Source organism: Microcaecilia unicolor, chromosome 9, assembly GCF_901765095.1.
Source record: "Microcaecilia unicolor chromosome 9, aMicUni1.1, whole genome shotgun sequence".
Lineage (NCBI taxonomy): Eukaryota > Metazoa > Chordata > Amphibia > Gymnophiona > Siphonopidae > Microcaecilia > Microcaecilia unicolor.
The window spans coordinates 217,911,004-217,924,463 of record NC_044039.1 but is presented as its reverse complement, the minus strand read 5'-3'; the positions used below and the strand labels follow the sequence as shown (position 1 = coordinate 217,924,463).

The 13,460-nt window shown below is 47.8% G+C and overlaps 1 protein-coding gene across 1 annotated transcript in view; it reads left to right on the top strand.

Moving 5' to 3' along the window:
* Nucleotides 1–13,460, top strand: part of TSHR (thyroid stimulating hormone receptor) — a 224,508-nt gene that overhangs the window by 185,458 nt on the left and 25,590 nt on the right. Inside the window, exon 9 of the mRNA XM_030215109.1 lies at nt 11,849–11,926. Coding sequence (XP_030070969.1) covers nt 11,849–11,926 — 78 coding nt within the window. The remainder of the gene's footprint in view (nt 1–11,848; nt 11,927–13,460) is intronic.

The window sequence follows — 13,460 nt, the reverse complement described above, 5'->3', positions numbered from 1 at the left end:
TGTCGAACCACTGTGAAACACGAATATAGCCAGCAAGAATCACCCCATCAGTTGCATGTATTCACGCCTCCTGCTGTTAGTTTGTCGCCTTGAGGTGCCTCAACCCCTCACAGGATTAGCTAATTTAACCTGAGCGCCACCCTGTTATCTATTTCTAAGGCAGAGCTATAATGAAGTATCGCTCCGTACTTAATACTTCACTGCTGTTTGCATAGGCCGCGGGCACAGCGAAACGTTACAGCTGATGCCAAAGTACACACATTCCCCGTTGTGTTTATTATTGCAAGTAGTTGATGGGGATGGCACAGCCGGGCAACTGGAGTCAGCCTAACACAGCACGTCCAGGTTCAGACTTTAATTCTAAATCAACTTTTCAACACTGTTCTGGCCAAAGCAAATATACACTCTAATAAAGATACAGCAAGGGTTGCAGGCAGCAGAACAGATTGACTTACCCACCCGCTTGCAACAGCGAAATTCTAGAGTAAAGTTAAAGACACATTGGAAAAACGAAAGAGCGTGACTGATTCACACCAGTCTCAAATGTGCAGCAGGACAAGAGGTGCTGCAAAGGTCAGAGCCAAGGTATTCCTCCCTAGTCATTCTACCTCAAGAAGCATGGCCTCTTCCTTTTCAGCTAGACATCTGTCCTCCTTTCAGGCTCCCACCCAAATTTAACTTAGGGGTCCTTTTACTAAGCCGCGTAAGCACGCTCGCCAAAATTACTACTACTTATCATTTCTATAGCGCTACCGGACGTACGCAGCGCTTCACACTTGAACATGGAGAGGCAGCCCCTGCTCAATAGAGCTTACAATCTAATTATGACAGACAGACAGGACAAGTAAGGGATAAGGGTTAGGACAGACAGGACATATCAGCAGTGGCGTAGCGAGGGCGGCTGACACCCAGGGCGGGTCGCCGCTGTGCACCTCCCCCCCCCGGGTGCAGCACAGCGCAACCCCCCCTTGGCGCGCGCACCCCTCCCCGGAGTGCATTCTTACCACTGGCGCTCACCACCTCCCTCAGGGCGCACACTAAGTCCTGCTGGAAGCTCTCCATCACCGCCAGCTCCGGACGCAGCTCAGTACTTTCTCCTAGCAACCAACGCCAGACGCTCATGCCACAGTTGCGTCACTTCCGCCCAACACCGTAAACCGCTGCTCGAATCGAATGATCGGGGCCGAAGCGGGTGGTTGTACTGCAAAAGCAGTTTCCCTGCTCTCTCTGCCCCGGAACAGGAAGTAACCTGTTCCGGGGGCGGGGCAGAGAGAACAGGGAAGCAGCAGAGCCGACCGACACCCCCCCCCCCCAGCGGCGTGCACCCGGGGCGGACCGCCCCACCGCCCCCCCTTCCCACTGCATATCAGGGATAGGGGACAGTTGAAGGTTTAGGTTTAGGAGTTAGCACCCGACTACTGCATGGCTCTTGCTGTAATTTCATTTTATTTTGTTTTATTTCTATTGATTACCTTTAAAAGTGGACTAACATGGCTACCACACCTCTCTACTCATATATATATATATATATATCTACTATAATAAAACTCACCCTCAACGTTCTGAGGACACTGACGTCAGTGAAGCCAAGCCCTGACTTCCTTCAAAAAGGGTCGAAGGTTCGTGGTGGTGAAGCCACCAAAATCGCTTCGGGCCCCGCCCTCGAGGGCGGAGCAATGGCAGAACAACGAAGGGGTTGGCAGGGAGGCGTGGGGGGTGGGAAATCGCTCCGGGCCCCGCCCTCGAGGGCGGAGCAATGGCAGAACAACGAAGGGGTTGGCAGGGAGGGAGGCGGGGGGGTGGGAAATCGCTCCGGGCCCCGCCCTCGCGTCAAACGTCCTGACGTTGGGGGCGGAGCAATGGAAGAATAACGAAGGGGTTGGCCAGGGAGGGAGGGGGGGTTGGCGACGAACACCTTGCTAGCGCCCGTTTCATTTGCTCTGAAACGGGCCTCTTTTACTAGTATATATATAAACCACTTACATGTTATTTTGACATGTAGTTTATAAATTTATTTATTTGTGACATTTGTATCCCACATTATCCCAAACAAGTTTGAGTTCAATGTGACTTACAATAAACAGTATAGGATACATAACAAAGAATAATGCATAAGAAAGTAATTTGTTGTAAGAATCCAATTTTACAATGGAGTATCATAAACGTACTGGGATAGCTATGGATGTTTAACATTTAGAAAATCTAATATGAACGAGAAATTGTACATGAAGCAAAGAGATGGTTAATGGTAAATAGAGTAATAACCAACTCAAGTAATAATTAGTTGTTTGAGATAAATACTAATAAGCTTGAAACTTCAAACATGGGACAGTGCTCAGCAGTGAATATATATAGGAAGAAGTAAATTAGAAAACATTGCTTCAACACTTACAGTCTAGTAGGTTTTCTTATGGGTCCTCTTCTAGATGGAGGTTACCAATCTGTACACTCTCTGAGGCCTCTCTCCCAAATGGTAAGCCTCTCTTTAAATCCTTTATTTTTATTAATAGGGCTATCTGAGCTTGCAGTCACAGTCCTCATGATTTCCTTATCCTTGTAGATATTATGGGACTCTTTTCGGTTCCGTCTTGTTCCTTCAGGCTTGATTACTACTACTACTACTTAACATTTCTAAAGCGCTACTAGGGTTACGCAGCGCTGTACAATTTAACATAGAGGGACGGTCCCTGCTCAAGGAGCTTACAATCTAAGAGACAAGTGAACGGACAGTCCGATAGGGTCGGTCAAATTGGGGCCGTCTGGATTTACTGAACGGTAAGAGTTAGGTGCCGAACGCAGCATTGAAGAGGTGGGCTTTAAGCAAAGACTTGAAGATGGGCAGGGAGGGGGCTTGGCGTAAGGGCTCGGGAAGGTTGTTCCAAGCATAGGGCGAGGCGAGGCAGAATGGGCGGAGCCTGGAGTTGGCGGTGTTGGAGAAGGGTACAGAGAGGAGGGACTTGTCCTGTGAACGGAGGTTACGGGTGGGAACGTAAGGGGAGATGAGGGTAGAGAGGTAGTGAGGGGCAGCAGACTGAGTGCATTTGTAGGTAAGAAGGAGAAGCTTGAATTGAATGCGGTATCTTTTTATTTTTCCTCTCCTCCTGTGAAGGCAATGTAGGTGGCCTAGTCCCATTTCTAGGTCATACCTAGTCCCCTTTCTGAGCATACCACCAGAACTCTCGTCCATGCTCTCATTACCTCTCGCCTTGATTACTGCAACTTACTCCTCACCGGCCTCCCACTCAGCCATCTATCCCCCCTTCAATCAGTTCAGAACGCTGCGGCATGTCTTATATTCCGCCAAAACCGATATACTCATATCACCCCTCTCCTCAAATCACTTCATTGGCTTCCGATCAGATATCGCATACAATTCAAGCTCCTCCTCCTTACCTACAAGTGCACTCAGTCTGCGGCTCCTCACTACCTCTCCACCCTCATCTCCCCCTATGTTCCCGCCCGTAACCTCCGCTCACAGGACAAAGCCCTTCTCTCAGTACCCTTCTCCACCACTGCCAACTCCAGGCTCCGCTCATTCTGCCTTGCTTCACCCTATGCCTGGAACAATCTTCCTTCACCCATACGCCATGCCCCCTCCCTACCCATCTTCAAATTTCTGCTCAAAACTCACCTCTTCAATGCTGCCTTTGGCGCCTAACCACTTGAGAAATATAAAATGCCCCAATCCATCCACCCTATCAGATTAACTGTTCACTCATCCTCTAGCTTGTTCACTTGTCTTTAGATTGTTCTCTTGTCTTTTAGATTGTAAGCTCTTTGAGCAGGGACTGTCCTTTCAATGTTTGAATTGTACAGCGCTGCGTAACCCTAGTAGCGCTTTAGAAATGTCTGTTAGTAGTAGTAGTAGGTTCCACCAGGGACCAGTGTAATAGCTGAGTGACTCTATTACTGTTTTCACACTCCTTCCCTTCCCTGTGTACTGGCTTGGGTACCCATTCACACGCTCCCCTTACTTCAGTGGTGCAGTGGCCAGGGAGCAGGAGCCAAGGACAAGAAACTCCCCCTGGGTTAGGTATTATACGGCCCCCGTTTTTTCGCCAAGAGATGATTCCTCCTTCCACCGTCATTCCAGGCAGAAGAGCTAGTCCTTATTCAGAATAATTATGATAAGAAAAAGGTCAAGTATAGAATACTGGTAGACCCACTAGAAGTTTCTGTGGATCCTTAAGGGAGCAGGGCCTTGTACACATGCTAATCTCGTACATCACTGCCTCTTCTTCACTGGCAGTGTAAAATCATAGTTCCTTAATATCAGCTAATTTTATAAGTGAACCATCAGATCGTGAGCCTTGAAGCACTGTAGCTTCTAGTGCTGTTAAACAGAAGCAACCAGCTTCTTCTACAAACAGCTCAATTCCTCATCGGTCCAAATTTATGTTTCTATTGCACAATTTTCTTGCTTTCTAGTCATTTCAAAACAACAAATGATTTATATTTTAAAAATGTTCATGAGCTTCTTTCCTCCTTGCCTTTACAATGTACTTGAGTCTTAGAAAAATAGACGTACTTATCTCAGGTTATGCAGCTGTGTCTTCACCAGCACCAGCCTCTTTAACAGTACATTTTAAGCACGCAATTCCGCTCGCTCATCAGATGGCAAAATGGGCATTTGAGAAAAGCAAATGAGACGAGTGCACTGAAGGACAAAGAAATCAAAGACACAGGAAAAGGGTGGCAGGCAATGTCACGCTATCTGCTTTGGGACAGAGGTCAAGCGTACCTTTTACTCACAGATTTTGCCCCAAGTTTCAAAGAGAACTTACACCAGGGGCGTAGCCAGACAACAGATTTTGGGTGGGCCTAGGCAAGAAGTGGGTGGGCACCAAATGTTCTCTCCCCAACCCCCCCACCCCCACCACCAAAAGATATCTCAGCTGGCAGGAAAATGCTTCTTTCCACCTTGGCGGTCTGCAGCAGGCATGCGCTGAAAAGTGAACATGCGCAGGTGCCAGTATCGTGGAGACTAACGTTTTCATTACCATCAGGGGGAAGTCTTCAGCTGGCGGAGCTTGGGATCTCCACCAACTACCGCTAAACGTGTGCTACTGTTGGGTGGGCCTGAGCCCTAAGTGGAATGGCCCTGGCCCACCCAGGCCCACCTGTGGCTATGACACTGTAGACCTTCACTTTGAGCTTCTGTAAACATTTGTACCAGATTTTTAAGCAGGTTTTATTATTATTATTATATTTATTTCTTTATAATATTTCATTTACAAGGGTCACAACAGAGATGACTGTAATTTAATACAATTCAAAAAAAAAAGAAGAGAAAAAAAACAAACAAGAAATATGTTATATTTACAATCAATCGCTTTCTTAGACCACAAAGAGAAAATCAGGGGGGGGGGGGGGGGGGAGGAAAGCTTTATAAATGAGGAGATATTATATTAATACACTAGTAAAAGAGGCCCGTTTCTGAGCAAATGAAACGGGCGCTAGCAAGGTTTACGTCGGCAACACCCCCCCCCCCCCCGCCAACCCCTTCGTTGTTGTGGCATTGCTCCGCCCTCAACGTCATGGCGTTTGACGCGAGGACGGGGCCCGTAGCGATTTCCCACCCCCTGCCTCCCTCCCTCCCTGCCAACCCCTTCGTTGTTCTGCCTTTGCTCCGCCCTCAAGGGCGGGGCCCGTAGCGATTTCCCACCCCCCCCGCCTCCCTGCCTCCCTGCCAACCCCTTTGTTGTTCTGCCGTTGCTCCGCCCTCGAGGGCGGGGCCCGTAGCGATTTCCCACCCAACCCGCCTCCCTGCCTCCCTCCCTGCCAACCCCTTCGTTGTTCTGCCATTGCTCCACCCTCGAGGGCGGGGCCCGTAGCGATTTCCCACCCACCCCGCCTCCCTGCCTTCCTCCCTGCCAACCCCTTCGTTGTTCTGCCATTGCTCCACCCTCGAGGGCGGGGCCCGTAGCGATTTCCCACCCACCCCGCCTCCCTGCCTTCCTCCCTGCCAACCCCTTCGTTGTTCTGCCGTTGCTCCGCCCTCGAGGACGGGGCCCGTAGCGATTTCCCACCCCCTGCCTCCCTCCCTCCCTGCCAACCCCTTCGTTGTTCTGCCTTTGCTCCGCCCTCGAGGGCGGGGCCCGTAGCGATTTCCCACCCCCCCCGCCTCCCTCCCTCCCTGCCAACCCCTTTGTTGTTCTGCCGTTGCTCCGCCCTCGAGGGCGGGGCCCGTAGCGATTTCCCACCCCCTGCCTCCCTCCCTCCCTGCCAACCCCTTTGTTGTTCTGCCGTTGCTCCGCCCTCGAGGGCGGGGCCCGTAGCGATTTCCCACCCACCCCGCCTCCCTGCCTTCCTCCCTGCCAACCCCTTCGTTGTTTCTGCCGTTGCTCCGCCCTCGAGGGCGGGGCCCGTAGCGATTTCCTACCCACCCCGCCTCCCTCCCTGCTAACCCCTTCGTTGTTCTGCCATTGCTCCGCCCTCGAGGGCGGGGCCCCTTAGCGATTTCCTACCCACCCCGCCTCCCTGCCTTCCTCCCTGCCAACCCCTTCGTTGTTCTGCCATTGCTCCGCCCTCGAGGGCGGGGCCCGTAGCGATTTCCCACCCACCCCGCCTCCCTGCCTTCCTCCCTGCCAACCCCTTCGTTGTTCTGCCTTTGCTCCGCCCTCGAGGGCGGGGCCCGTAGCGATTTCCCACCCACCCCGCCTCCCTGCCTTCCTCCCTGCCAACCCCTTCGTTGTTCTGCCATTGCTCCGCCCTCGAGGGCGGGGCCCGTAGCGATTTCCCACCCACCCCGCCTCCCTGCCTTCCTCCCTGCCAACCCCTTCGTTGTTCTGCCTTTGCTCCACCCTCGAGGGCGGGGCCCGTAGCGATTTCCCACCCACCCCGCCTCCCTGCCTTCCTCCCTGCCAACCCCTTCGTTGTTCTGCCGTTGCTCCGCCCTCGAGGGCGGGGCCCGTAGCGATTTCCTACCCACCCCGCCTCCCTCCCTGCTAACCCCTTCGTTGTTCTGCCATTGCTCCGCCCTCGAGGGCGGGGCCCCTTAGCGATTTCCTACCCACCCCGCCTCCCTGCCTCCCTCCCTGCCAACCCCTTCGTTGTTCTGCCTTTGCTCCGCCCTCGAGGGCGGGGCCCGTAGCGATTTCCCACCCACCCCGCCTCCCTGCCTTCCTCCCTGCCAACCCCTTCGTTGTTCTGCCTTTGCTCCACCCTCGAGGGCGGGGCCCAGAGCGATTTTGGTGGCTTCACCACCACGAACCTTCAAACCCTTTTGAGGCTTCACTGACGTCACTGTCCTCAGAACGTTGAGGGTGAGTTTTATATATATAGATAAATCAAAGAAAATGGCCTGGCCAATTCACACTCTTCTAATCTTCATCAGAAATTTTATTCTTTAACCTCTAAATTAATCTGGAATCTTTTTATTATCTAAAAAGACTGGAAGCTGGTCCGGTTCAAAAAAGACATATTTTGTCCCAATAAATTTTATCAAACATTTACATGGATATACCAATGAAAATGTTGCCCCCAGTTTTTTTGTTTCTCCTCTCAAAGCCAAGAATCTCTTTCTTCTATCCTGTGTTAATTTCGTGACATCATGGAAGAGCCAAATCCGTTGACCACAAAAATTTTTTAAAGAGTTTTTGAAGTATAATTTCATAATCGAATTAACATCTTGCTCAAATACTAAAGACACAATTAAAGTTCTTCGCTGAGTAACGTCAGAAAGAGAATCTTCTAATAAAGCTGATATATTCATTGGTTCAACTGCAACTTACTCCTCACCAGCCTCCCACTTAGCCATCTATCAACCCTTCAATCTGTTCAGAACTCTGCTGCACATCTTATATTCCACCAGAACCGATATACTCATATCACCCCTCTCCTCAGGTCACTTCACTGGCTTCCGATCAGATACCGCATTCAATTCAAGCTTCTCCTTCTTACCTACAAATGCACTCAGTCTGCTGCCCCTCACTACCTCTCTACCCTCATCTCCCCTTACGTTCCCGCCCGTAACCTCCGTTCAAAGGACAAATCCCTCCTCTCAGTACCCTTCTCCACCACCGCCAACTCCAGGCTCCGCTCATTCTGCCTCGCCTCACCCTATGCTTGGAACAACCTTCCTGAGCCTTTACGCCAAGCCCCCTCCCTGCCCATCTTCAAGTCTTTGCTTAAAACCCACCTCTTCAATGCTGCATTCGGCACCTAACTCTTACCGTTCAGTAAATCCAGACTGCCCCAATTTGACTGCCCCTATCGGACTGACCGTTCACTTGTTTCTTAGATTGTAAGCTCTTTGAGCAGGGACTGTCCCTCTATGTTTAAATTGTACAGCGCTGCGTAACCCTTGTAGCGCTTTAGAAATGTTAAGTAGTAGTAGTAGTAATTGGTATATTTTCCATTTATGAAAGTTCTGTTCCAAGTAATGGCCGGACTGGCAGATAATATATTTTAGTCACTGGAGGAATAGCTGAGTTTGGATAACCTAACACTTCTATTAGGTTTTTTTTTTTTTAAGGAAAATAACACATGTAGATTCCATTTTAACTCTCTGTTTTCCCCTGACATAATATATACTTCCTTGTCCCCCTCCTCAAAGAAAACCTCCCCTAACCTGCCCTATAATAAACTTCTTGCTCCCTTACCCATCCAGCCACTACCTTTGCGCTGTTGAGGCCAGAGGCTGCAGCTCAGGAGCTGTAAGGCAGACCCTCTGCAGGGCAGCTCCTCGCTTTAAATTCAACACCTATTCCAAGAAGCACTCTGTATAACAGGAAGGCACTTGAATTTCTTGTTCCCTCTTCAGTTCCAGGCTGTGGCCTCTTGTTCTTTAATTAGTTACTAAATTTAAAAGCACAGCTGTCTTGGGGCCAGTCTGTTCTTTTCATAAGGACTTTTTGTGTCCCTTCTGTGTCTCCTATTGTTTGGGCTACATAGGTTGCATCAAAGGGATTTTGTCTACAGAGAGATTTTACTTCAAGGAACGTAATCAAGTATACCAAGAATTTATATTCTGCTGTTTCAAGGAAATACCAATTTCAACGTGGAGCACAGAAAGAATCCAGCATTATGAAAATATATACCCTTCCACTCGACCGCAAGGCAACATTCAACCAGGAGCCCTTGTTCATGCCACCATCATGATGTACATAGAAGTTGATTCTTGCCCTTCTCATTTGCCTAATTATTCCTGTCCACACTCCTAAGTATATATTCCAACTTGTAAATCTCCAGGACAGTTTGTCTTCAGCTTCTGTTGTACTTTTTATTTATTTATTTATTGCATTGGTATCCCACATTTTCCCACCTATTTGCAGGCTCAATGTGGCTTACATTATGCCGTAATGGCGTTCGCCATGTCCAGAATGAGAAATACAGAGTGGTAATGCATTAGAATTCATAAATTATAAAGTAAATTATAGAGTATACTAGACAGTAACTTAGAGAGTAAGTTAGGCATTCCAATATTGAAGTTCATTTCCGGCATGAGAAATAAAGTGGTAGTGCGTTAACGCTCATTAGTGACAGAGTAGCTTAAGCAGTCATGTGTAGAGAGTTCGGTTTTGTCTAGTTATGGTACAGTTTCGTTGTATAGTATTTAGGAAGGATCATTGTGGTATGCCTTTTTGAACAGGTTGATTTTTAGTAGTTTTCGGAAGATTGTTAGGTCGTGCATTGTTTCTATGACATTTGGTAGTGTGTTCCAAAGTTGTGAGCTTATGTAGGAAAAGCTGGATGCATATGTTGATTTATATTTAATTCCTTTGCAACTGGAGTAAATTACTCCAGTTGCAAAGGTCTTAAATATAAATCAACATATGCATCCAGCTTTTCCTACATAAGCTATCATGGGCGTAGATTGGGGGGGGCGAGGGGGGGCATTGCCCCCCCCAAACGAGTCACACCGGTGAACTGGCGGGGCTTAATTGTGTCTTCCCCGCCGGCGCTGCCTCGGTCTCTGACTCCCTGCAGCATTTTTGTCTTCACCCGTCCTGTACCCGTCGCCGTCAGCGCAGCCATTCATTCTCACAGGCAGCCTCGTTCCCGCTCCCCTTTGCCCCGTCCACTCCTCCGACCGGCTCTATGTTAATACAGCTTTATGGTTTATAATGGGCTAGGAACTCCAGATCCTTGTTAAGTCCTTTCTGTTGGGTGTTAAAATATTCAATCATTCTGACCTTTCAGGATTCTCACTGTGAAGTCACTGGTACAGTGTCCTGGTCCTGTAAAATGTTGACCAACAGGCGTGGGAACCCTACTGGCACCAGTATTGTTCATGTGATGTCTATGTAAATTGAATCTTGTCTTAAGCATCTGGCCTGTTTCTCCAATATAGCATCCTTCCTTACATTTTTTACACTGAATGATATATACCACATATATATATACCCCCCCCCCTCACCTATCCACACCCATCCTGTTAGAATATCAATGATATGCTTTGATGTCCCCATGCATACCTCCTACCCACCCCCATCCTCCCACCCTGTCAGACTGTCATAGTAATGCTTGAATGTTTTCACTTATATACACTGTCAGCTAGCACATTTGCTTCTTTCCGATCTGACGAAGAAGGGCAACCTTCGAAAGCTAATCAAGAAATGTATTAAGTTATGTCCAATAAAAAAGGTATCATCTTATTTTCTTTTCCATGTTTTATTTTGTTTGATTTCTATAGATTCTACATGGAATGTTGCTATTCCACTAGCAACATTCCATGTAGAAGTCGGCCCTTGTAGATCACCAATGTGGCCGCGCAGGCTTCTGCTTCTGTGAGTCTGACGTCCTGCACGTACGTGCAGGACGTCAGACTCACAGAAACAGAAGCCTGCGCAGCCTTCTACATGGAATGTTGCTAGTGGAATAGCAACATTCCATGTAGAATCTCCAATAGTAGCAACATTCCATGTAGAATCTCCAATGGTATCTATTTTACTGTCATAGTAATGCTTGAATGTTTTCACTTATATACACTGTCAGCTAGCACATTTGCTTATTTCCGATCTGAGGAAGAAGGGCAACCTTCGAAAGCTAATCAAGAAAAGTATTAAGTTATGTCCAATAAAAAAGGTATCATCTTATTTTCTTTTCCATGTTTTATTTTGTTTGATTTCTATAGATTCTACATGGAATGTTGCTAGTGGAATATCAACATTCCATGTAGAATGTCCAGTAGTAGCAACATTCCATGTAGAATCTCCAATAGTAGCAACATTCCATGTAGAATCTCCAATGGTATCTATTTTACTGTCATAGTAATGCTTGAATGTTTTCACTTATATACACTGTCAGCTAGCACATTTGCTTATTTCCGATCTGACGAAGAAGGGCAACTTTCGAAAGCTAATCAAGAAATGTATTAAGTTATGTCCAATAAAAAGGTATCATCTTATTTTCTTTTCCATGTTTTATTTTGTTTGATTTCTATTGATAACCTTAAGAGTGGACTAACATGGCTACCACACTCCTCTACTTGTACAGAAGAGAAATAGTCAAGTATAGGAGACATTATTTATTTATTTATTTGTTTGTTTGTTGCATTTGTATCCCACATTTTCCCACCTATTTGCAGGCTCAATGTGGCTTACAATTTTCCGTCATGACTTATGCCATTTCAGAGTATAGATACAATTGGTAATATATATAGAACACGGATGATATAATGAACAATCAGGTAAAAAAAAGGGGAAAACAAACAATTGGTATCACATATTGAACATGGATTGTATAATAAAATTAGACGATACGATATAGGGAGAAAATAAGATTATTAGGGAAAAAAAAACCCAAAATCTAGGAGTTGTTCATGCCCTGTTCCTCAAAAGGGGCAAAGGTAGGCGTATCCTGAGTAATTTGTCACAAGATGATGGTGTTTTCTGTTTCCCTGCAGCTATCTGCACAAGAACAAATACTTGACTTTGCTTGATGAGGACGTATTCACGGGAGTGCACAGCGGGCCCACACTACTGTGAGTAGACATGGAGAGAAAGTGAGCATATCTATGAACGGATGCGCCGACTCCTTTCACTGGAGGAACACGGAAGATGCAAATGGCCCTTCTGTGTACAGCATATCAAGTACTTGACTAGTTCACCAGTTGCTAAAGAGATTTCCCTGTTCTGTGCTTGCGGTATTAATTTGTGTGAAATATTGTACAGCAGAGCCTAGAGTAGGGTTACTATAGAGGCATATTTTCAAAGTCACTTTGGGAGGCTAAGTTCCATAGGTTTCTATGGAACTTTGGGAGGCTAAGTGCTTTGAAAATGAGCCTCTATATGTCCAGATTTACCCAGAGATGTCCTCTTTTTGAGGAAATGTCCGGGCCTGCCCGGGCAGGTTTTGCCAATCTGCCCGTTTGTCTGGATTTCTGGACGAACGGGCAGATTGCTAGCCTCCCCTCCCCTTAGTTACTACTGCCCTGGTGGTCTAGTGACCTCTTCCACCGTCAGGGCAGGAAAGAGCCCCCTCTTTTCTGCCCAGAGCGCTGCCCTGCATGCATCCTTCCTGTTCCTGATCTCAGTGCCGATTCAAAATGGCTGCCGAGAGTTGAAGTGACCTGCGAGACTTCAACTCTCGGCGGCCATTTTGAATCAGCGCCGAGATCAGCAACAGGAAGAATGCATGCAGGGCAGCGCTCCGGGCAGGAAAGAGGGGGCTCTTTCCTGCCCCGAAGAGGTCACTAGACCACCAGGGCAGTAGTAAGGTAAGGGGAGGGGGGTGACGGGGAGGGGGGGTGACGGGGTGTGTGACAGGGGGGAGGGGAAATGTGACAGGGGCGGAGCGAGGGTGTGAAAGGGGCGGGGTGGTGTGTGTGGTGGGGGCGTGGCGTGTGTCCTCCTTTTGGGGGGACAAAATATGGTAACCCTAGCCTAGAGTGCCTGATACAGCACACTCAGTTGCTATCAAAATCTAGAGCAATCTGGACATTCAACTCTGGTGTCCACAGAACTCTGTGGATGGAGAGCAAAATGGTAAATAGATTCACTTGTGAGCTCGGCGTCCACAAAACACCGAAGGCTGCAAACGATAGAACACTAAGCTGCAGCTTGTTTCAGTGACATTTACAAGTGCAGCTAAATTATAGATGTGTCTGGCACGTTAGCACTTCTATTGAACACTTATAACACATACATATCACTGGCGAGAGTGAGCTCCCAATGACAGAAGTGCTAAGTCCCACTGGAGAGTGGTCTTATTAGACTAACACGTGGGTGATTAAATGTCTGAGGGAGCTCCTCTCATTTCAATTATAATTACTTATACAGTGATTCAGTGATCTTTATGCACAGTAACTTTTTCCCGGATTTTTGATTTTGAACATTAGCACGTGGGCATTAATACAAAAAATAGAAAAATCAGCCATTTTCTTCCAGATTCTATATTGCGTTCCTAGCAGTGACGTAGCCAAGGGTGGGCCAGGGCCCACCCAGTTTTGGCTCCGGCCCACACAAAATTTCACCTCCCTTAGTGTGGCTGGAGGGGATCCCCAAGCCCCGCCAGCC